At 41.7% G+C, this 22,986-nt stretch overlaps 1 protein-coding gene across 2 annotated transcripts in view; it reads right to left on the reverse strand.

The window, feature by feature from the left end:
* The window catches only part of RHBDD1 (rhomboid domain containing 1), a 116,565-nt gene that overhangs the window by 65,909 nt on the left and 27,670 nt on the right, over positions 1 to 22,986 (reverse strand). The window contains exons 2-4 of one of the 2 annotated variants that reach the window (XM_075340766.1): positions 10,513 to 11,008; positions 8,772 to 8,904; positions 5,553 to 5,633 (exon numbers count right to left, since the gene is read on the reverse strand). In XM_075340766.1, the coding sequence (XP_075196881.1) occupies positions 5,553 to 5,633; positions 8,772 to 8,904; positions 10,513 to 10,945 (647 nt within the window). In that variant the 5' untranslated portion in view covers positions 10,946 to 11,008. The remainder of the gene's footprint in view (positions 1 to 5,552; positions 5,634 to 8,771; positions 8,905 to 10,512; positions 11,009 to 22,986) is intronic. The other variant, XM_075340767.1, reaches the window with a different exon arrangement.

Here is a 22,986-nt window from a genome sequence, read left to right on the forward strand (position 1 = left end):
AAGCAAAACCACAGAAAATGAATAGGTACTCGTTAAAGTGGACTAATAAACCTGAATTCTGCATGTATTTCCTATATTACACTATACAGTGTGTCTACCGCCATTAACTTGAGAACAGCGGCAGCTATAGGCATAGAAGTGGTGTCTAGGTATAGTAAAGTAGCCATGCGCTTCGCAATGAAACTACCTATAGTGCCACCTGGTGGAAAACAACAGTTAGCATTTTTATCTTGAAAACGGAACGAGACAGAGAAAAAAAGTGAAATACAAAGTTGTAGGGCGTCATCAATTCAATACAAATCGATACCTTGCATACAGAAATGCTATTATTAGAACGTGTAAAACTCACAAGGCTGCGGACGTGAAGTGATACCTCATGGAGACCTTCCTACAAGTCATTGGGTATGGTGGCTGCGTGGAGTGGCCTCCACGCTCACCTGACCTGACCCATTGGACTTCTTTCTGTAAGGTCACATCAAACAGCAGGTGTATGCCACCCCTCCACCAACATTGCAGGACCTACAACGATGTATCACAGATGCTTGTGCAAACATGTCACCTACCATATTGCACAACGTGCAGCAAGATACAGTATGCTGTCCAGAGTCCAGATGTGCATTGCAGCTGATGGTGGCCACTTTGAGCATCAAAGTTAAATGAGCGCCATATGCGTGACCAGCATTCAAAGTTTTGGGAGGGATCATGGGTTTCATATCATAGCATTTCTGTATACAAGGTGTCGATTCGTATTGAATTGATGATGCTCTACAATTTTTTTAATTCACTTTTTTTCTCTATCTCGTTCCGTTTTCGAGATAAAAATGCTAACTCCATTGTTTTCCACCAGGTGGCGCTATAGGTGGTTTCATTGCGTAGTGCATGGCTACTTTACTATACCTAGACACCACTTCTATGCCTATAGCTGCCGCCGTTCTCAAGTTAATGGCGATGGACAGGATATGGGTGGACACACTGTATGTAACATTTACTAAAAAGAACAAAACTAGCGCAAAGTGCACCATATATTTTCCAAAACAAAAGCATGAAAACAAGAAAAGAGCAGTGAGGGCTTCTTTAATACAGAATACAAAATTCTTTTGTACTATGTGAATATTAAGAAATAAAAAAAGATGAAGTAGTTTGTGTGCCATGCAATATGAAAGCCAATACCACCAACTGTTATGTGAGTAACACGTTGTGATATTGCGCCAGCTGTCCATTTGTGTCATGGTTATGTTGACATTAACCTGTAGATTAACCCCATATCTGCAGGTTAATAGCATTATTAGACCTGATAGGTTGCCTTTACAGCACCACTTCAGCATTCTTGGATTGGTGCTTTTAATGTAAGTCCCCTGCCCCTGTCTTATACTCACCTGCAGTCAGCACCATCTTTTGCCAACGTCGCTCCAGTTGGTATCTGTCGATTTCTTATCCACTGGCAGCTCCAGTGTTTCATGGAGTACACCAGAGGTCATAACCTAATACAACTGTGAGAGCCTCATTCTGGCCTCCTTCTGGCTCTCATAGAGATGCATTGAGACCTCGTGACTAATGAGGAGCATGTTTCGAAATACTCGGATTCACGATACTCGTAAAGAGTACTGTCTAATACTCGCATATGCATTCCGAATAGTGTGTGCAATGCAAATCAATGATGAAAAACTCACAAAGTAACCCGAATGCTGTACTATTTGCTACTCGCACGAACAGTGCGGCGTTCGGGTTACTAGTTACATTGTGAATATTCCCCATTGACTTGCATTGCACACACTATTCGAAATGCATACGCGAGTATTAGACAGTACTCATTACGAGTATCGCGAATAAGTATTTCGAAACTCACTCATCATTACTTGTGACGTAAATTCTCACTTGTAGACAGTCAGAAGTTAGGGGCACAAAATGGTGGCGTGCAGCAGGAGTGATGCTGAAAAACGATGACGCCGCCAGAAGGTGAGTACCATATTTGTCAGACTATAAGATGCACTCAGGTTTGGACAACAGAAAATAGGAAAACATGTGGAGGGGGTAATGTGGGGGCAATATTAGTTAGCTTCGGTTGTGCTCCTTATTTTGTATATTCTATAGAATTATAGGAGGGTTGTACCAAAAAAAAAAAAATAAAAAAAAGAAGAGCATTACATATTACATACGGTCCTCAATAGTGACATAAGGTCCCAATACAGTTTATTTTGGTTTTCTTCTACCAAAGCTCATACAGACCACAAGTACATTTATCGTGTAATCAACTATGTGCCCAGGATTTAGATGTGTAATGTCTTTCATTTATGCCACTTAAACACCTTATACATAGTGATGGTCGGACTCGCAGATACCAAGGATCGGTGGGTCCAACCGGTTTTAAAAAAAAAACAAACAAAAAAAAAAACCCGGTTTGGGCCCAGAATTGATCCATGATATCTGGCTGGATGCCGGTCCCCATATAAGTCTATGGGGACCTGAATCAGGCGCTTAAAAATGGTGAGAGAAGGTATAGGGGATTGGAGCAAGCGCTTTATACTTACCAGTCTCCACACGGCTGTAACACTACTTCCGGGGCTGCTCATTATCCTTCATGGATATGCACTGATTCCACCGCTTACTGGCAGTCCTCGCATCTCTGATTGATTGCAGTCAGACGTGCCCCCACCCTGTATTACAGTGTGTCTGACTGCTTTCAATCAGAGACGCTGTATGTATGTGTGTATTCCTATCGTGGTGTAAAAATAAATAAAAAAATTGGCATACGCTCCCCACATATGATACCCAGCACAGATAAAGCATATGGCTACAGGCGGTAGCCCCCCAGCCATGCACTTATCTTGGCTGTGTATCAAAATAAGAGGGACCGCATACGGCTTTTTAAAATTATTTAAATAAATAATTTTAAAAATCGGCGTGCGGTTCCCGACAAATTTTGAGATCCAGCCATGATGAAGCCGACAGCTGGGGCTGGTATTCTCAGGTTGGGGAGATCTATGTTTATTGAGACCCTCCAGCCTAAAAATAGCAGCCTGCAAACGCCCAGGATTGTCACAACCATTAGATGTGACAATTCCGGCACTTTACCTGGTTCACCTCAATTGCCCTAATGGAATGGCAATTGGTGTAATTAGAGGTTAATGACAGCTCGGATGCGTCTTTGTTGTAATCTCTGCAAATGAGTAAATGCTGTAGGAAAGGTTGTTGTGTCAGTTTGATCCAGATGAAAAAGATGGGAAAAATGAATGACTCCATCAGAAAGAACACCAGCTGTAAGTCACTTTATGTAACTGTGTTGTAATCTCTTATATGTTCTGCAGGGATGGTATTCACCCTTATGCGGTCACAATATGGTGGTAATGTTGATGTTGCTCTTTGTGTAGAGATTTAATTTTCAGTAACAGGGTTGTCATCTGCTGAGGTTCCCCTATACCCACAATTAGGGACTGCCACCGTAGTTGTAATGAGGGTTACCTGGTTAGGGGCCCACTCAGATGTTTTCCCCCTCCACTCCAACTGGCTGAGCTGAACCCCTAGCTACACCTCTGAGTAAGATGAAAGCAAGAGTTTGTATTACATGTGTTACAATTTCTAGTTAGCGGTTGTCTAATTAGGACACTGGTCCTATTGGAGAACATGATCGCCATAAATTTGTCCCTTGCTTCTAACCCTTATCATTTTGGCCAGAAGTGATGGCACATTTGGCACTTTGGATGTATAAGCTGCAGGAATGCCCACATTTACATTCTTATAGATTAGAGATGTTCATTTATAGCTTATATAACAATCTAAGTTATGGCAAGCAGACAAATATTTTCCTCTCATCTTTGGTGCAAAGTATGACATTCCTGTGGAAAAAATGTACATCTTCAATGTTGCCGCCTGTGGCAATGTTTGTTCTACAACCCTTAACACCGAGTGAGATTTATGGTTCTACTGTATTCACACATGTAATATGAATCACAAGTTTGCTTTTCAGTGAGACATACATGACTCAGGCTGTCACAGGAGGGGGAAAAATGGCCGTGCTTGTTTAGCTTAACCAAGCCGACGTTAAATTTCACTTCCTTCATAATTTGTTTAGGAAGCCCTGTCATAATGCATAATGCAGCTGATGTATGGTGGACTTCATTCTTAAATTGATGGATGTTCTCTCATGTTTTATATTGCATCATTAGCTAAGCCAGCCCCCTTCTCTGTCTCTGTCCCAGCTGCAATATTGAAATGAGCTGGTTTAGCTAATGAGCCAGAAAGCCAGGCCCATCATATCACTGATATATTGAAAGGAGAAGGAAGCTCTCTTCCACCTAACGATTTGTCCTCAAACCCAATGGAGAAGCCCTGAACCTTTAAGACAAAGCAACAGTGAGTGAGATTGGGTATTCTGTGAAGTCTTGAAAGTTAGTGTATACCGCATAAGTTTCTTTATATGAAATTCTTGAAACTACAGAACATGATTTTTTTTTTAGTTTTGGAAAACCTTTCGATAAATAAATAAATAGTTGCATATAATCACCATTAGAGGGAGCTCAAGACCTTACTGTATACTACTCTAGTTTAACAGGATGCAGCAAGTTTCTAAAGTCCCGCAAGACTATAAGCATTCAGAGATGTGAACGACATATTCATTGTGTTGAACATATTGAGATGGTGATCCTAATACCCTCTCTTTTGCTGGGCTGGTTAGGGTTAAACTCCCTGCCAAGGGAGGAGACCTTCATGGGACTCTCCTTAAAGGGAGCCTGTCATCACTTTTTTTTGGCTATAAGCTGTGGCCACCACCACAGGGCTCTTATATACAGCATTCTAACTTGCTGTATATAAGAGCCCAGGCCGCTGTGACTACATAAAAAACACTTCATAATACTTACCTAACGTTCGCGCTGCGGTGGAATTGGGTCACGGAGGCGTCTCCGTTGTCCGCTGCCGCCTCTTTCGGCCATCTTCATCCTCCTTCTTCTGAAGCCTGCGTGCATGACGCGTCTACGTCATACACACTTGCCGGTCCTGCGCAGGCGCACTACAATACTTTGATCTGCCCTGCTCAGGGCAGATCAAAGTGCGCCTGCTCAGGACCTGAATGCCAGCAAGTGTGCATGACGTCGGATGCGTCATGCACCCAGGCTTCAGAAGGAGGACAAAGATGGCCGAAAGAGGCGACGCCGGACAACGGAGATGCCTCCGTGACCCAATTCCACCGCAGCGCGACCGTTAGGTAAGTATTATAAAGTGTTTTTTATGTAGTCACAGCGGCCTGGGCTCTTATATACAGCATGTTAGAATGCTGTATATAAGAGCCCTGTGGTGGTGGCCGCAGCTTATAGCCAAAAAAGTGGTGACAGGTTCCCTTTAAGACTGAAGCCAGATTAATAATAAAATATCATGCACAGAGTAATTTAGGTTTAAATGATCGTAATGATCTCTCTGTGTTTTTGTAATTGTTTTCATGTATTACTGTGCTATTTCTATTTGTCACTTTTTTATGGTATTATGCATGTTTTGAATTTTGCATTCATCTGTTTTAATTAGTGGTGACGTAGACCAGAGAGGAGGCAGATTCACGTTACCTTTGTTGCCCCTGGACCCGTAGAAGCACAGCAGCGCAAAACGGACGTCGTCCTCTGGAGTGCCAGCATCTGGTCTCGGACCTTTTATGGAATTATAATAAAGCAAGGACTTTTACACAATAGCCTGTGTCACGATTCTACCTTCTCTTCTGATGATCTTCGCTGGACTGGTACCTTTCTGATGAGCACCGCTGTACAGAGCGTTGGTGGTTATTGTCGCTCCTCCTGTCCCTCGCAGTATTGAATCAGGTAACCCGGTGGTGCGGTACCGCATCTGTATTCATTGTCAAAAACTACTATGCCTAGTATTTTGCATGACCTCGCATGAATCACTTTCATCCTGTTTTTCAGAAATGCAATAGATGTGTGTTTTGGGTCATTGCCATGTTGGAAAAGTACAGCACCTTGCGAAAGTATTCACCCCCTTGAATTTTTCAACCTTTTCCCACATTTCAAGCTTCAAACATAAAGACAAAAATGTTATTGTTATGGTGAGAATCAACAACAAGTGGGACACAATTGTGAAGTTGAACGAAATTTATTGCTTATTTTAAACTTTTTTAGAAAAATAAATAACTGAAAATTGGGGCGTGCAATATTATTCGTCCCCTTTAAGTTAATACTTTGTTCCGCCACCTTTTGCTGCGATTACAGCTGCAGTCGCTTGGGGTATGTGTCTATCAGTTTTGCACATCCAGAGACTGAAATTCTTGCCCATTCTTCCTTTGCAAATAGCTCAAGCTAAGTGAGGCTGGATAGAGAGGGTTTGTGAACAGCAGTTTTCAGCTCTTTCCACAGATTCTCGATTGGATTCAGGTCTGGACATTGACTTGGCCATTCTAACACCTGAATACGTTTATTTGTGAACCATTCCATTGTAGATTTTGCTTTATGTTTGGGATCATTGTCTTGTTGGAAGACAAATCTCCGTCCCAGTCTCAGGTTTTTTGCAGACTCCAACAGGTTTTCTTCAAGAATGGTCCTGTATTTGGCTCTATCCATCTTCCCATCAATTTTAACCATCTTCCCTGTCCCTGCTGAAGAAAAGCAGGCCAAAACCATGATGCTGCTACCACCATGTTTGACAGTGGGGATGCTGTGTTCAGGGTGATGAGCTGTGTTGCTTTTACGCCAAACATATCGTTTGACATTGTGCCCAAATAGTTCGATTTTGGTTTCATCTGACCAGAGCACCTTCTTCCACATGTTTGGTGTGTCTCCCAGGTGGCTTGTGGCAAACTATAAACAACACTTTTTATAGATATCTTTGAGAAATGGCTTTCTCCTTGCCACTCTTCCAAAAAGGCCAGATTTGTGCAGTGTACGACTGATTGTTGTCCTATGGACAGACTCTCCCACTGGAAATCTCTGCAGTTCATCCAGAGTGATCATGGGCCTCTTGACTGCATCTCTGATCAGTCTTCTCCTTGTTTCAGATGAAAGTTTGGATGGACGGCTGGGTCTTGGCAGATTTGCAGTGGTATGATACTCCTTCATTTAAATATAATCGCTTGCACAGTGCTCCTTGGGATGTTTAAAGTTTTGGAAATTTTTTGTATCTAAATCCGGCTTTAAAATGTCAACACAACAGTATCACGGACCTGCCTGCTGTGTTCCTTGGTCTTCATGATGCTATCTGCGCTTTAAACAGAACACTGAGACTATCATAGAGCAGGTGCATTTATACGGAGACTTCATCACACACAGGTGGCTTATATTTATCATCATCAGTCATTTAGGACAACATTGGATCATTCAGAGATCCTCAATGAACTTCTGGAGTGAGTTTGCTGCACTGAAAGTAAAGGGGCGAATAATATTGCACGCCCCACTTTTCAGTTATTTATTTTTTAAAAAAAGTTTAAAATAAACAATACATTTCGTTCAACTTCACAGTTGTGTCCTACTTGTTGTTGATTCTTCACCAGAACATTAAAAATTGTATCTTTATATTTGAAGCCTAAAATGTGTGAAAAGGTTAAAAAATTCAAGGGAACCGAATACTTTCACAAGGCACTGTACATGACTACCAAAGGCACAAAGTGATGGTGGAATCTTGTCTTTCAGTATAGAGCATTACATCTGTGAATTCATAATAGCATCAATAAAATGTAGCTCTGTGACATTAACAGCATCATACAGCCCCACATAGGGACATTACCACCAGCATGTTTCACTGTAGGCACCATGTATTTTTCTCAATTTATTTTTGTAAATGCATGTTTCTAAATGTATGTTTTTCACTTGCTTGTGCTGATCAGAGCGATACTACAGTGGCTGCCGTCGCTCTGTCGGCTCTCACAGGATATGAGTCATGGTAGCTTCAGGGGTCATCAGTTGACCCCGCGCTACCATGACAACTCTAATCCACCCACGCCTGTTAGCGACATATGTCTGCTAATTTGATCAGCAGACATGTGCACGGGTTACCGCGGGCTCACTGCCGCAGACTTAGATAGCCGGGGGGGACACGATCTAGGACGTATATATACAAAGAGCATGAAGGGGTTAATAGGAGATGTGATTGTTTGCTACAGGAAATAAAGGAGATTCTTAGTATAAGACAGCTTATGCGTCAGTTATTATGATTTCGGTGGTGAGAGGGAGAGTGGGAGAGAGTGACAGTGGGAGAGTGTGGCAGTAGGAGAGAGTGAGAGAGAAAGAATGGGAGAGAGGAAGAGTGGAAAAGTGGTAGAGAGAGGAAGAGTGGTAGAGAGAGGAAGAGTGGTAGAGAGAGGAAGAGTGGTAGAGAGAGGAAGAGTGGTAGAGAGAGGAAGAGTGGTAGAGAGAGGAAGAGTGGGAGAGAGGAAGAGTGGGAGAGAGGAAGAGTGGGAGAGAGGAAGAGTGGGAGAGAGGGAGAGTGGGAGAGAGGGAGAGTGGGAGAGAGGGAGAGTGGGAGAGAGGGAGAGAGGGAGAGTGGGAGAGAGGGAGAGTGGGAGAGAGGGAGAGAGGGAGAGTGGGAGAGTGGGAGAGTGGGAGAGTGGGAGAGAGGGAGAGAGGGAGAGTGGGAGAGAGGGAGAGCGGGAGAGCGGGAGACTTACTTACTATCCCGGGCAATGCCGGGTACTACAGCTAGTAATATAATAAAAGTAATTCCCAATGCTGTTTCCTGCCCAACCAACTTTCAGCACCCATTCTGAGCAGTGTACCACGGCAGCTTCATTTCTGGTGCAGGAATATATTGCAAAAAAAGGAAAGAAATGTTGTGCAGAAACTTACCCTGGTGACAGGATGTGGATAGCCACCAGCTCAGCCCAGCAAGCATACTTGTTAGGAATGTGAATGCCAAATACGTTGCTATAACCTCCAGGGTAATAATGATTGTTAAGAACTTTTAATGCAAACAGAACTCCTAGAAAAAAGCGGATACAAAAGGTATTTGTTATTTTGTATTATACCATTTAAAATTTAAAAGTTTACAATTCAGCTGGGTTAACACACGCATATTTCATGGTTTATATACAGACCGGAATGCTCGGACTGACTGCGCGTCTCGCGACCCAAACTTATGGCCTCAGACACAGTAAGTTCTGGCATAGAAGTCAGTATTTGAACCATAAATATGCTCATGAGAACCCAGCTGGAAAGAATCTGTCAGCTGGTTATTGCTATGAAAATCAGAGGATAGCATAAAATAGGGGCTATCACACTGATTTCAACTATGTGTCACTTATTAGGCTGTGTGCTGTTGATCAATAAATTGACGTTTTTTTTTATATCAGCAGCAGATTATCACTGCCGGAATACGTGCCCACGTGAATCCAGGTCCAACACTACCCCCAGCATCAGCTTACTCTCAGTATACAGTATAATGTACATGGAAAGCTGTTAATCTGGTGTGTTAGCTGTCTGAGCTCTGCTATATTACATCTAAAAACTCTGATTGCGCCACAATTGCTGCAACCAGTGAACTAACTGTGCTTTCACATCAGCGGTATTTCGCCGATCTGCCACATCCGGCACAACTCCAGTACAGTTCAATGGCATCGCGGCAAGCTCCGGTCACATGACAGCATGTGAACGGAGCTTGCCGCGATGCCATTGAACTGTATTGCACTGTACTGGAGCTGTGACGGATCTGGCAGAGTGGCGAAATACCACTCATGTGAAAGCACCCTTAGTGATACATCAATGGAATTAGGGTCTCATTTCCTATATTATGCTGCTTTCAGATGATGTAGTAAAAACTTGGTGACAGATTCCCTTTAATAACATACATAAAATGACTGAAAATAAATTTCAAATTTACAAGCTTGACAATCTCACTAATATATGGGCAAGATAAATACTTATGATTGGCCACTCACACACCTAAAGTTCAGGAAATCATGTGACTGGCACCTTACATGGTTTCCATGTGAATGCAGCCGCTGAGGTCATGTGTTTGCAGTCATCAACAGTATTATGCACCCATGCAGCCTCCCACTTATAATACTGTAGCTCATCTGGATCCAACTGTGAATTGGTACATACCCTGCTCTTCTATTGGTAACATATCACACATCAATTATATGGTGGGAGTCGGAGTACTGTCCGCTAGGTCTGGAGTGGCCGCATGTCTCTTGACCAGAACTCAAGAGCCTTATATTTGCCTCTGATGATGTTGAACACATCATCAGAGGCAAATATAAGGCTCTTGAGTTCTGGTCAAGAGACATGCGGCCAGTCCAGACCTAGCAGACAGTAGAACGGTCAGGAGAACCGAGGCAAAGCCGGGCATAACAGTCTGTTGTTATACTATGATTGTCGGAAATGTGAAATTGGCCAGGATATGACATCTTTCAGTGAAATGCTCAGAGCTGGACACAACTTATAGAAAGCAATGCACCTATCTAATGTCCATAGCTGGATTGCTAAATATGACAAGCAGTGGTTCACTATCTGGCATGGGAAGATGTCTAAAAAAAAGAATATAAATAAGAATATTGTTTACATGTATATAATTGTATTGATTTTATACCAGAGAATCCTACAGCACATTGCATCTTGTAAGATGGGTCGTCCATGGACTCCGCTAGGATTGATTCCAGGAGAATATAAACCAGTCCGATCAGCTGAGAGAATACTGCAATTATTAGCGCAAACAGAACACTTCCCAGCCTCTGTTCTAGTTTGGTGCCCTTCCATAACAGAGACACCATGTTAAAGTACAGGTGCCAGTCATCAGCATGGTGAAATGGTGACAGGAGCAAGCGCTGCCAGTCTCCTCTGTGATAACCTTCATGGACACTAATACAAACATAATGCAGATGCTTCAAGGGATTTAAAAAAAGATACACATTCAGTCCAAGTGTCGCCAATGTCACAGGGGGGATGTTATTGAGGCCAAATTGATAAATTTGGGCAAATAATAATAGAAGTCCAGTGTTCACTCCTCTTTGTCTTCTCTGCATAGTGAATCTTCATCCAGTTTAAACAGTGAATAATGAACATCACCAGGACATGATGATCTGCATCTGGAACACAAAAGGTGACAATATCATTTACACAATGTAGGAAGAAAAGACAGCAGCTAAACGACAAAAAGGCCAGAAAATGGAAAAATAACCTCTGAAAGATGGAGTCAATTTTGTTGTTGTGGGAATTGTCCTATCATTATTATCAGTGGCATTGTTAAACATGGTTCTCCTTCTGGAAGTATGCACCAATGGGTCACCAGAACTGGTGACACATCCAGGCTGGCCATACACATTAGATGGCTGTTGGTTCAACAATGCTTTGGTCAATTGTTCAGCCAACAGCCATCTCAGGTGACTCTCCCATATACAGGAGAGTGTGCTCGGCCAAGTACTTCTGTAGTCTCTATAAGGCCTCTTTCACACATCAGTGGTTCTGGTATATATGTGACAGTTTTTATGTGTTCCAGAATCACGGACATAAGCAAACTGAAATATGTAGCTTCCTGGTATCAGCTTTGTTGGCTGATGCCCCGCCCCTTCTGGTCACATGGGTATGACCTACACAGGTCCTGCTAGTGAAAAGTTAAATCGATTGTATAATACTTATGCTAATTCTAATAGCGGGAGGGGATAATTATGACTACACCCCCAGATATTATCTGATCCTCAGCTGCTGTCACTCAAGAATAATAATAAAAAGAGAACTCCGGCACACTACCTCAATGTAGTCAGACAAGAAAAAGGTTTCTTTTTATATATTTTTTTTATTTCTGAAAAAAGGAATTCATGCATATATGATGTCCAAAAATTAACGTTTCAACCATAATATGGTCTTCATCAAAAGGACCATCTGTGATTATCAGGCAAGGTGAGCTGTTACTAGGCGATGCGGTGCGGCGAGTACCAAGGAGAAGATGCTCAAGAGTATGAATCAATATAGAGTCTTAGATCTATTGATCGCAAGTATGTGTAAGACCGCTATATTGCTATAGCCCAGTCATATTCTATACTCAGGTATAGCCACAGTTTTATATATACTCGTCCTGTTACTAGGTCTGATTATGCAGTGGGAGAGAAGCAGTAGTTTGCTCCTGTATCCTATACAGCATAGCAGAGTAGTGTCATAATCCAGGTTAAGCACGAGCTTGTATACTATAATGAAGTTGCGATAGTATATCCTTTAAGTAATATTTACTGCAGTCTACAGGGATACATGCTGCTGTGTATACATACGGGTAAAGAGTTTCTAGTATACAAAGAGAGTCATAGTGAGGATACTTATCTTTAATCATTAGAATATAGGGATCAAAACATAGATGGTATACCTGATCAGGTTCCTAAGTGGTTAATGGATATCCCCTAACGGGTGCCGGACTGAACCTGTGTGGTAGGGCAATAGGACCTGCTCCCTCTGCGTGGCTGTCACTCAAGAAGCTGCTGATTTTATAAACTTTACTTTCTTGGATTTCAAAACCTAACCATCCGAGCTGACAACTTAAGGTATGTATAAAATCAGCCTGATAAAGCCAGTGCTATACTGGCACTAGGTTATACACGAAAATCCTGGTGATTCGTTCCCTTTAAAGATAGGTACTCTTTAACCCCTTAACGACCGCGGGCCGTAAAATTACGTCCTAAATGACATAATCTTACTGCCCGCGGTCCTCCGGCGGCAGCATGCCGCGATCAGCACACATCTCAGCTGATTTTCACAGCTGAGATGTGTGCCTGCTAGGCACGAGCAGAATCGTTATCTGCTCGTGCCGATTAACCCCTTATATGGCGCTGTCAATACATGACAGCGCCATTATAAGCGCGATCGCGGTAAAGTTTTTACTTACCGCCGAAACCGGAAGTCACGTGACGCGATCACGTGACTCCCGATAGTTGTCATGGTAGCACAGGGTCATGTGATGACTCCTGTACTACACCTGACTTAGTTTCACTTTCGCTGTGCCCGGGGCACAGCAAAAGAGAAAGAGAGCGTATCTGCTGTTTACAGCCTTGCAGCTGTGATCAGCAGATACTGCAGAGCGATCGGAATGCTGATCGCAATAGCCCCCTAGGGGGACTAGTAAAATAAAAAAAAGAAGTTAAAAAATAAGTTTTAAAAAATTAAAAAAAAACAAAAAAACCTAAAAGTTCAAATCACCCCCCATTCGCCCCATTGAAAATTAAAGGGTTAAAAAAATAAAAAATATACACACATTTGGTATCGCCGCGTTCAGAAACGCCCAATCTATCAAAATATAAAATCAATTAATCTGATCAGTAAACGGCGTAGCGGCAAAAAAATTCCAAACGCCAAAACGACGTTTTTTTGTCGCCACAACTTTTGCGCAAAATGCAATAAGAGGCGATCAAAACGTAGCATCTGCGCAAAAATGGTACCGTTAAAAACGTCAGCTCGAGACGCAAAAAATAAGCCGTCATTGAGCCTAAGATCCCGAAAAATGAGAACGTTACGGGTCACGGAATATGGCGTAAAACGTGCGCCACTTTTTTCGGACAAACTTCCGATTTTTTTTTAACCCCTTATATAAAAGTAAACCTATACATGTTTGGTGTCTACGAACTCGCACTGACCTGAGGCATCACACCCACACATCAGTTTTACCATATAGTGAACACAGTGAATAAAATATCTCAAAAACCATAGTGCTATCGCACTTTTTTTGCAATTTTTCAGCATTTGGAATTTTTTTGCCATTTTCTAGTACACTATATGGGAAAACTGATGGTTTCATTTAAAAGTACAGCTCGTTCCGCAAAAAATGAGCCCTCACATGACCATATTAACTGAAAAATAAAAAAGTTACGTCTCTCAGAAAAAGAATGGCGAAAAAAAAAAACGGAAAGCGAAAAATCGGCCGGTCGTGAAGGGGTTAAGCAGTAAAAATCATAGATGGCCCATATATTAGTGACTAGATATAAATTATGATGACAATTACTCATATAGAAAGCAAAAGAGTCACAAAACACCAAAACCTAAAATGTTAGAGGTTTTATTAGTTAGTCAAGTCAACTGTCAGTTCTATATAATCATATAATACTTTAGTATGTGAAAAGGGCCCAATGCCTATTTAAAACAGAGCAAGATAACAGTGGTTTACATGATCATAGCACACTCATATTGTCTGACAACCTGCGATTGACCACCCACTGTACATATAAGCATAGCCTTTGTCAACATTTCTGCGTTATGTACGGAGACATGTATGGAGCACCACCAAACCTATCCCAACTCTAACCCATTTCTTCTACTTATCATTAGCATCTGGTAGCTTCTCTTCTGCTTTCAAACATGCCACACCTATCCTAAAGAAACCATTCCCTTGACCCGACCTCTACATCCAGCTATCGGACCATATCACTTCTCCCGTTCGCCTCCAAACTTCTTGAAAAGCACGTCCACACTTTACTTTCCTCTCATCTCACCTACTCTTTGACAACCTTCAATCCGGCTTCAGCTCAAACCATTCCAATGAAACTGCCCTAACCAAAACTACTATTGACTCACTTACCGCCAAAGCTAACAGACTTTTCTCTATACTCCTCCTTCTAGACAAACCCTCTGCTTTCAAGAAAGTCAACCACGTCCTTCCCTCTATATCACAGACCTTGACCTCTCCTGGATCTCCTCATATTTCTCTAACAGCAAATTGAGCATCTCCTACTCCCACACTACCTCCTCATCCCTTCCGCTCTGTCAAGAGTCCCTCATGGCTCTGTCTTGGGATGCCTACTCTTCTCCATCTATACCTTTAGCCTAGGAAAACTCAAAGTAGAACATAGATACGCTGATAACACTCAGATCTATCTCTCTGGCTCTGACGTTACCTCTCTGCTATACAATAAAGTAGATGACAGTGTCCTCTTGGGTGAAATTTTTTTTTTCCTTTTATTCCATCATAGCGCAAATAGTGCAACGTTTCAACACGAAAAGGTCTTTGTCTCTGCTGTCCAGAATCCTGGAGTGTCTATCGGCCATATGCTCCTTCTGCTCCTCTTGCTTCCTAAAGCTCAATGTAGACAAAAATTAACTCATCATCTTTCCTCCATCTCACATATCTACCCTACCTGATCTATCCATCACAATAAATTGCGTCATGCTTTCCCCTGAATCTGAATTCGCTGCCTCAGAGTAACCGTCAACTCTGCTGTGTCCTTTAAACCACACATCCAACCTCTTGCCGCCTCCATCTCAAATGTATTTCCAGAATCCGTCCTTTCCTCAACCCTCAATTAACTAAAACACTAGTTCATGCCCTCATCATCTCCCGCATCGATCACTGCAATATCCTCCTCTATGGCCTTACTGTTAACACTCTCGCAGCTTTTCAGTTCTTCTTTAACTCTGCTCTCCTATTAATCCACCTCTCTCCTTACTAATCCTCTGCGTCTCCCCTCGGCATATCCCTTCAGTGGTTCCCAATTCCCCATCATAAACAATTCAAGTTACTAACACTGACCTACATAATCAGTCTCCCCATATACCTCTGAACTAACCTCCTGATAGCTCACACCACATAATCTTTAATCCTCCCAAAACCTCCTTCTCTACACCACACTAGTACTTTCCCCACCAAATTGCAAGCAAGACTTCTCCTGAGTAATCCCTATCCTCTGGAATCTGTGCCCCAAGTCCGATTATCCCTTATATTTTAAACTTTCAGGCGGAACTTGAAAACCCATCTCTTCAGAACAACTTAAAGCCTGCAATGACTCCATTGCCACTTCTTCACTATCAGAGATTCTGCCTCACCACCACCAGAGCTGTTGAAACCCCCCAACCTACTGTCTCCTTCATTATCCTGTAGAACATAAGCACACAAGTGCAGGGTCCTCTCCACTCTGTACCCGTTTGTCAGTATTAGTTTGTTCACTGTAATTTGTGTGTTTTTTGTATGTATCCATTATCATTTAAAACACCATGGAATCGAGGGTGCCCTATAAAATGAAAATAAATAATAATAATTGAGTATATAGGTTGTTGCTTTACATTCATGTTATTTTGTCTTTGGTATGTCTATTATGCATGTGGCAGATTGGAAATCATGGACATGTCGTTTTCTATATTGATTATGTACCCAACTAGATGTATTTTACCTTCACAAGATTTTCCTATCTTCCATTAATGGTGCCAATATTTTTATCTTTGTGTGAATAATTTTCAACGTTTATATATTAAGTAACCCATAAAATATATATCTTAAGATTTTGGCATTTTGTGACTCTATATATGGCATTTAGCTTTAGAAAGGCAATCTAGTAACTTGTCCATATTGGTGGCCTTACACTAAACGCTCATTTCATCAAAACCGGCGATTTACTGATTGGTCTTGATGGTGGGACATATTGGAGTTAGATGCACTTTATTCATTAGGAATCTCACACCTTATTGAAATCAGGCATGTCTGACTAGTGGCATGTGCCTTCGTGCCCCACGCCAAAAAGCTTCCTGCAGTTCCTCACTGATTGGAGTAATTTTTCTGGTTTAGGGAATGCTACCTAATCTAATCGAAGCTCCTCATAGATTAGGAAAGCTGTCCTGTTATGCCCCAACGAGCCCCTGTCCAGCTCCAGCACGGCTCATTTTTGCGGAGAAACTAACATGAAAAAGAACAAAAAGTTTGTGCATCTTCAAGGTAAGCAAAAATTTGGTGCCTTTTCAAAGCAATTCACACCAAAATTCTGGTGAAATGGCTTTAGTGAATCAGGGAAGTAATATATTACAGTACATCAATGCACTTAGTTTATGTTTCTTGCTTTCCAGATGAAATTAAAATAAATAGTTGCCCTCTTTTAGAAAACAATATGGCATATTCTGCTATAATGTTAAAAAAACAAAGTGAGTAATACCCACCCCAGTTCCAGTGATGGCTCTGCGCTGCTGCTCCAGTCCCTGACTGCAGCAGTGATGTTCTATCAGCAGATTATCACAAAAGGACTAGAAAATATACTGCCATATACTCCATATTCAATAGCTCTGTATAACCCCACTACTATCCCTTATTGGCAGCTTTCCGCCTATGCACATTGTATACAGGAAATGGTGTATCAGTGATGTGCGCATTGTTATAAAGAGCATAGCATTTAGAGAACGTCTACTTCTGCAGCAGATAAAACGGTGATTTAACCAAGCAGACCAACAAGTCTCATGAGAAAGGAAAGAAAGAACGAAAAGGAAAGAACGAAAAGGAAAGAACGAAAAGGAAAGCAAAGAAAAGAAAAGCAAAGAAAAGAAAAAGCAAAGAAAAGAAAAAGCAAAGAAAAGAAAAAAAGGAAAGAAAAGAAAAAGGAAAGAAGGAAAGAAAAGAAAAGAAAATCACTTTTCCTCTACAGGGTGAGAATCTGCTGTAAATCTTTATCTCCTCTACATTTTAGCTTACAGAAGAAAATAATATGAACATGTCTTATGGCTAGTGTGTACACCAACTCATATTACGTCTCACTTTTTTGTTTTGTAGTTCTTGTACTCAGTACAAATAGGGTGCGGACCCCCTCTTAATGAGCCGGGCATTTCTTCTAGTGTTTCCCATGGCGGTGTGTCCAGTTGGGACCCAGCCATTCTCTGCCCTTATTCAGATTGAGGTCTGTTGACACATGGTGAGGTTTAATGTTAGAAAGTGTAGGTACTGTCCCGATTGGGTACACCTTGTCGCGGTGGGATGGCTTTATGCTTTTTCGATCAAAAATAGTGTTTACTAAGTATCCTATGTTTATATGCATTATGCTTTTATTTTAGTTATAGCAGGGTAAATGTTCGTATTATTTTCATCTTTGGTTTTTTATGTCTTATGGCCAGTGTGAACATGAGCTTACAAGCTGCATGTACACCAACTCATACTCTCATTAATTTTTTTGTTTTTTTGGTTTTTATTTTAGCTTACAGATAGGCCCGCTTTCTGTAGTTGGCGATGGACATTTAGTGGTAAACTGCCAGTTCATTACCAACATATATAAAATGAAAATGTAAGTGAAATGTGTGCTGTAATAAGGCTGCTATAAGGCTGCAAGTAAGGTGCAAAAAGTCTGCAGCGTCAAAACTCAACGGATACTGATAGTGCGAACGTCGCCTAAAAGAGAAACAACTTTCATTTTTTACATTGGTGTTGAAACTTCTTGGCAATAAACACATAAAACTAAGAAATAACACCCTTGTATTAACACGTCTAGAAAACGCAAAGAGATCAGGATTGGCAAAGGAGTCTTGAGTTATACACCCTGCCTCTCTCCGGAATTTGTATCTGGCACGGGAAGAGACAGGTGTTCCAGAGCAGAGATAGAAACCGTACAGGTTAAGAGGACCTGTAAGCTATGACATGTCTTCTATTCCCCATGAAATAACCTTTCTGGATCAGTTTTCATTGTAAATCTGGGTCTTTTTGTTCCTCAGTTACTTCGAGAAATGTATGAATAAATTGACAACTAAATGTAACCTTTCCCCATGCCAAAAGAGGGTCCCTGCATACAGTAGTCTGGTATAGTCAGCACTGATTGGTAAGTGTCAAGGTGTTAATTTAAACATATAGTTTTAGGAAGAGGAACTAGACATTATAGAATTCCAATAAAACATGCTCCAGAATTATTATTTCATGACTAACACAAGAATTGTCCGAAACAGCCGTGCCATATTTAAAGAGGACCAACCACCAGGATTTTGCAATATGAACTAAAGGCAGTGCCATATTGGCACTATGATGCTGAATCCAAGCATACATTTTTTTTTTTTTTATAGATCTGATGCAGAAATATCTTTAATCAAACTTTCAGAAATGCTCTGCACTTTGGTTGACAGGTGCAACGGGGCGGGCCTTTGTTGGTTAGGTCCTCGCTGTAAAGTCCTCCTCCAGCTTTTCTAGGACATGCCCCCTTTATTTGAATCTCACGCCACGTTGCCATTGCTGCTGTTGGCAGCGCGTGCGCATTGATAGAGTGATTCTGTCTTCATTAAAAATGGCACCAGAGTCCACGCATGCTCTAACCACGATCTCTGGTGCCACTTTATGGAAAACACTGCTGTGAAGACAATGAGCGGCAGGAGCAAATGCGCAGATGTAAAAATAAAAATCTGTGCATGCGCTGATGTCTCTCATAGTCTTCACCGCAGAGTCTTCAATAAAATGATGCCGGAGATCGCGGTTCGCGCATGCGCAGACTCCAGCGTCGTTTTAATGAAGACAGAATCACTGTGTCAGTGCGCATGCAAAGCCAACAACAGCAATGGTGGCGCGGTTCAAGATTCAAATAAAGAAAAGGGGGCACGTCATAGACAAAGCTGGAGGAGGACATTACAACGCGGACCTGACCTACAAAGGCCCGCCACCGTTGCACTTGTCAAAGTGCAGTGCATTTCTGCAACTCTAATTAAAGATATTTCAGCAACCAAGCATTCGATCTTTCTACAACAGGTATGCCTGTATTAAGCATCTTAGTGCCAGTATGACACTGCCTTTACTTCATATTGCAAAATCCTGATGGTTGGTTCTCTTTAAATAAAGTCAGTGTTCAGTATCAATTATCCATTACAATTAGAAAGCATATATTATTGTAGCTTTAGGTCAAAATTAGAGGCACTATATCACAGTCCATGTACAAATGGACATTTACAGACCAACTGCAGACTCCACAGACTTAGGGCCGCTTTACACGCTGCGACAACGCTAGCATTTGCTAGCGATGTTGAGTGCGATAGCACCCGCCCCCATCGTACGGATGATATGTGGTGATCGCTGCCGTAGTGAACATTATCGCTACGGCAGCGTCACACGCACATACCTGTTCAGCGACGTCGCTGTGACTGACGAACAATCCCTCCCTCAAGGGGGAGGTGCGTTCGGCGTCACCGCGACGTCACTAAGCAGAGGGGCGGAGATGTGCGGGACGTAACATCCCGACCACCTCCTTCCTTCCTCATTGCCGGTGGTCGCAGGTAAGGTGAGGTTCCTCGTTCCTGCGGTGTCACACATAGCGATGTGTGCTGCCGCAGGAACAACGAACAACATCGTACCTGCAGCTGCAACGATAATTGAGAATTGACCCCCATGTCACCTATTAGCGATTTTGAACATTTTTGCAATGATTCAAAATCGTTCATAGGTGTCACACGCAACAACATCGCTAAAGGGCCACATGTGCGTCACAAATTCCGTGACCCCAACGACATCGCTTTAGCCCCTGCTCTGTCTATGGTGGGGGCTACATCCAGAGCGCATGAAATTGTTTTTTTCACTGCATTCATACGCAGTGATTTGAAGCACACATGTTCTGTTCAAATCGCTGCAGAAATTTCTGCAGGGACAGGACGCAACGTGGGCACATAGCCTAATAGGCACACATATGACTGCGGAGCTTAGGCCAGGAGATCTTGGGTCAGTTCCAAAGTCACAGCCCAAATCTAACCATGATATATGGATGTATGAATTTGTCGTTAGATAAGCCACATTCATACTTTCATATTGCAGGACTGTATAGGGACATAATACTGCACCTATAGTTGTATAAGATCCTACTGGACCCCAAACATCCAAAGGAATCCTGAAAAATTGTGTTATACATCGGATGCCATATTATAGAGGCATTCTGCCCTAGAAGCACTGCCAATGTCAGCTTATAAGTTAAATATATACAACTAAAAATATATGAGAGTAAAATAATAAATAGTAACTGTATTACATTAAAATACCAATTTAAAAAGTTTATTATGCTAGTTAGAAGAATGATATATCACAGATGGCAAGGAGGTTCATGTCCCCACTTTGTTCAGGATATTTCAGCATTTAGAATAGGTTACCAGAAAATGTCCTACTGTTTAAATCAGTATGCTAAAATGTATTTTTTTAAAACTTTTGCCAATATTTTTTTTTTCAGATCACAATCTGTATATATGTTATATAAAAAGTTAAAATATTACATTTTTCACACTGGCCGTTGGGGATATTCTACCCTCATGTTTCCAGTTCTATCACAAAATGCACACATACATAAGCAGCAATAGACTACCTAAAGATCCAATTAGTCTTGACGAACAGCAGCACTTAAGAAAACAAGCAGACAAATATCTGATCAACGGCCATTGCTGGTTTACATAAGATGGCTGTGAACAAACTATAATACGGCCTTGAGAGTCCAAACAAGTAGTCAAAAGGAAAGAAAGCCAGGCACTGCAAGCCCAGGTGTGTACTCACTGGTTGTGGTTTTCTCGTGGAACACGGACCTCCAGCCGATCTCTGTGGTGCTCTGCCAACAGGTGAGAATCCAAAAAAGAACTTCAAAACAGAAGGAATGGCGGCAACTCACTGGTCGATATAAACTGGCAAATTTATTGCACAAACCGCAGCATAATTACAGCAAACACGGGGGGGGGTGGGGAGTGCAGGAGCGCCGGATGACGGCCGTTTCGCACCACACGGGTGCTTCCACAGGTCCGAACTAACAATGCCAGTTAAACCTCCCTCTTATGGAGGAGTCTGACAGGTGCATCTAAAAAGCTAATTAGCTGATACCAGATAGCAACAGCGCAGGAATACTGCCTACATTTTCACACAATTCGTCAGAATTGAATAAATGAAACAGACATAGAGCAAAGAGATGGGTAACAAGAAAAATACAAAACATTTATCATATGCCCCTGCTCCCTCTTCAAAATAGAGATATAATACTGCCCCTACTAAGAGGGATTTATTGTGAAAGCACAACATTTATTTTGCTTCTAGTTGTTACTTATTTTTTCATTATTTTTAATTTATTAAATACTCTATGATGAGGGGATGCAGATTCTTATAAGTAAACGGGCATGTTCCACTGTGCAAAAAAGAGGGAAGAGAGACAAAACTGCCCTCATGCAAAAAACCTTAGATAAATATATATCTTATTAGGAATAGAGCCCTCTTTTTTCAAAAAGGAACCGCACCATCTCCAAAACGGGGGCGCTGTTTTTTCATGCAGCCTCAGGCTAACAGGGACCCAAGAGAGGAGAAAGAAAAAAAAAAGGAGAAAAAGGAGACTGCCTTTTTGGGAAAAAAAAAAGTTTTGGAAAAGAATTTGAGAAAAATTGAAAAAACAAGGCACTAATAATAATTTCATAGAAGATGTATAAATATACTTATTGTTTAGAATAAGTCTGGTTTGAGGATTCGATTGTGATCGTATATCTACAGCCTGTTACCTCGCAATTCTCCAGTACAGTTTCTCCGTGCTTCACCTGCTTGAAAATCGTTTTGGTTTAAGCTTGGGATGCATAAAGTTTTGCGGCTCCACGCACCCTGCAATTTCTAAAAAGGCAGTCTCCTTTTTCTCCTTTTTCTCCTTTTTTCTCCTCTCTTGGGTCCCTGTTAGCCTGAGGCTGCATGAAAAAACAGCGCCCCCGTTTTGGAGATGGTGCAGTTCCTTTTTGAAAAAAGAGGGCTCTATTCCTAATAAGATATATATTTATCTAAGGTTTTTTGCATGAGGGCAGTTTTGTCTCTCTTTCCCTCTTTTTTGCACAGCGGAACATGCCCGTTTACTTATAAGAATCTGCATCCCCTCATCATAGAGTATTTAATAAATTAAAAATAAAAAATAATGAAAAAATAAGTAACAACTAGAAGCAAAATAAATGTTGTGCTTTCACAATAAATCCCTCTTAGTAGGGGCAGTATTATATCTCTATTTTGAAGAGGGAGCAGGGGCATATGATAAATGTTTTGTATTTTTCTTGTTACCCATCTCTTTGCTCTATGTCTGTTTCATTTTATTCAATTCTGACGAATTGTGTGAAAATGTAGGCAGTATTCCTGCGCTGTTGCTATCTGGTATCAGCTAATTAGCTTTTTAGATGCACCTGTCAGACTCCTCCATAAGAGGGAGGTTTAACTGGCATTGTTAGTTCGGACCTGTGGAAGCACCCGTGTGGTGCGAAACGGCCGTCGTCCGGCGCTCCTGCACTCCCCCCCCCTCCCCGTGTTTGCTGTAATTATGCTGCGGTTTGTGCAATAAATTTGCCAGTTTATATCGACCAGTGAGTTGCCACCATTCCTTCTGTTTTGAAG

Source organism: Anomaloglossus baeobatrachus, chromosome 3, assembly GCF_048569485.1.
Source record: "Anomaloglossus baeobatrachus isolate aAnoBae1 chromosome 3, aAnoBae1.hap1, whole genome shotgun sequence".
Classification (NCBI taxonomy): domain Eukaryota; kingdom Metazoa; phylum Chordata; class Amphibia; order Anura; family Aromobatidae; genus Anomaloglossus; species Anomaloglossus baeobatrachus.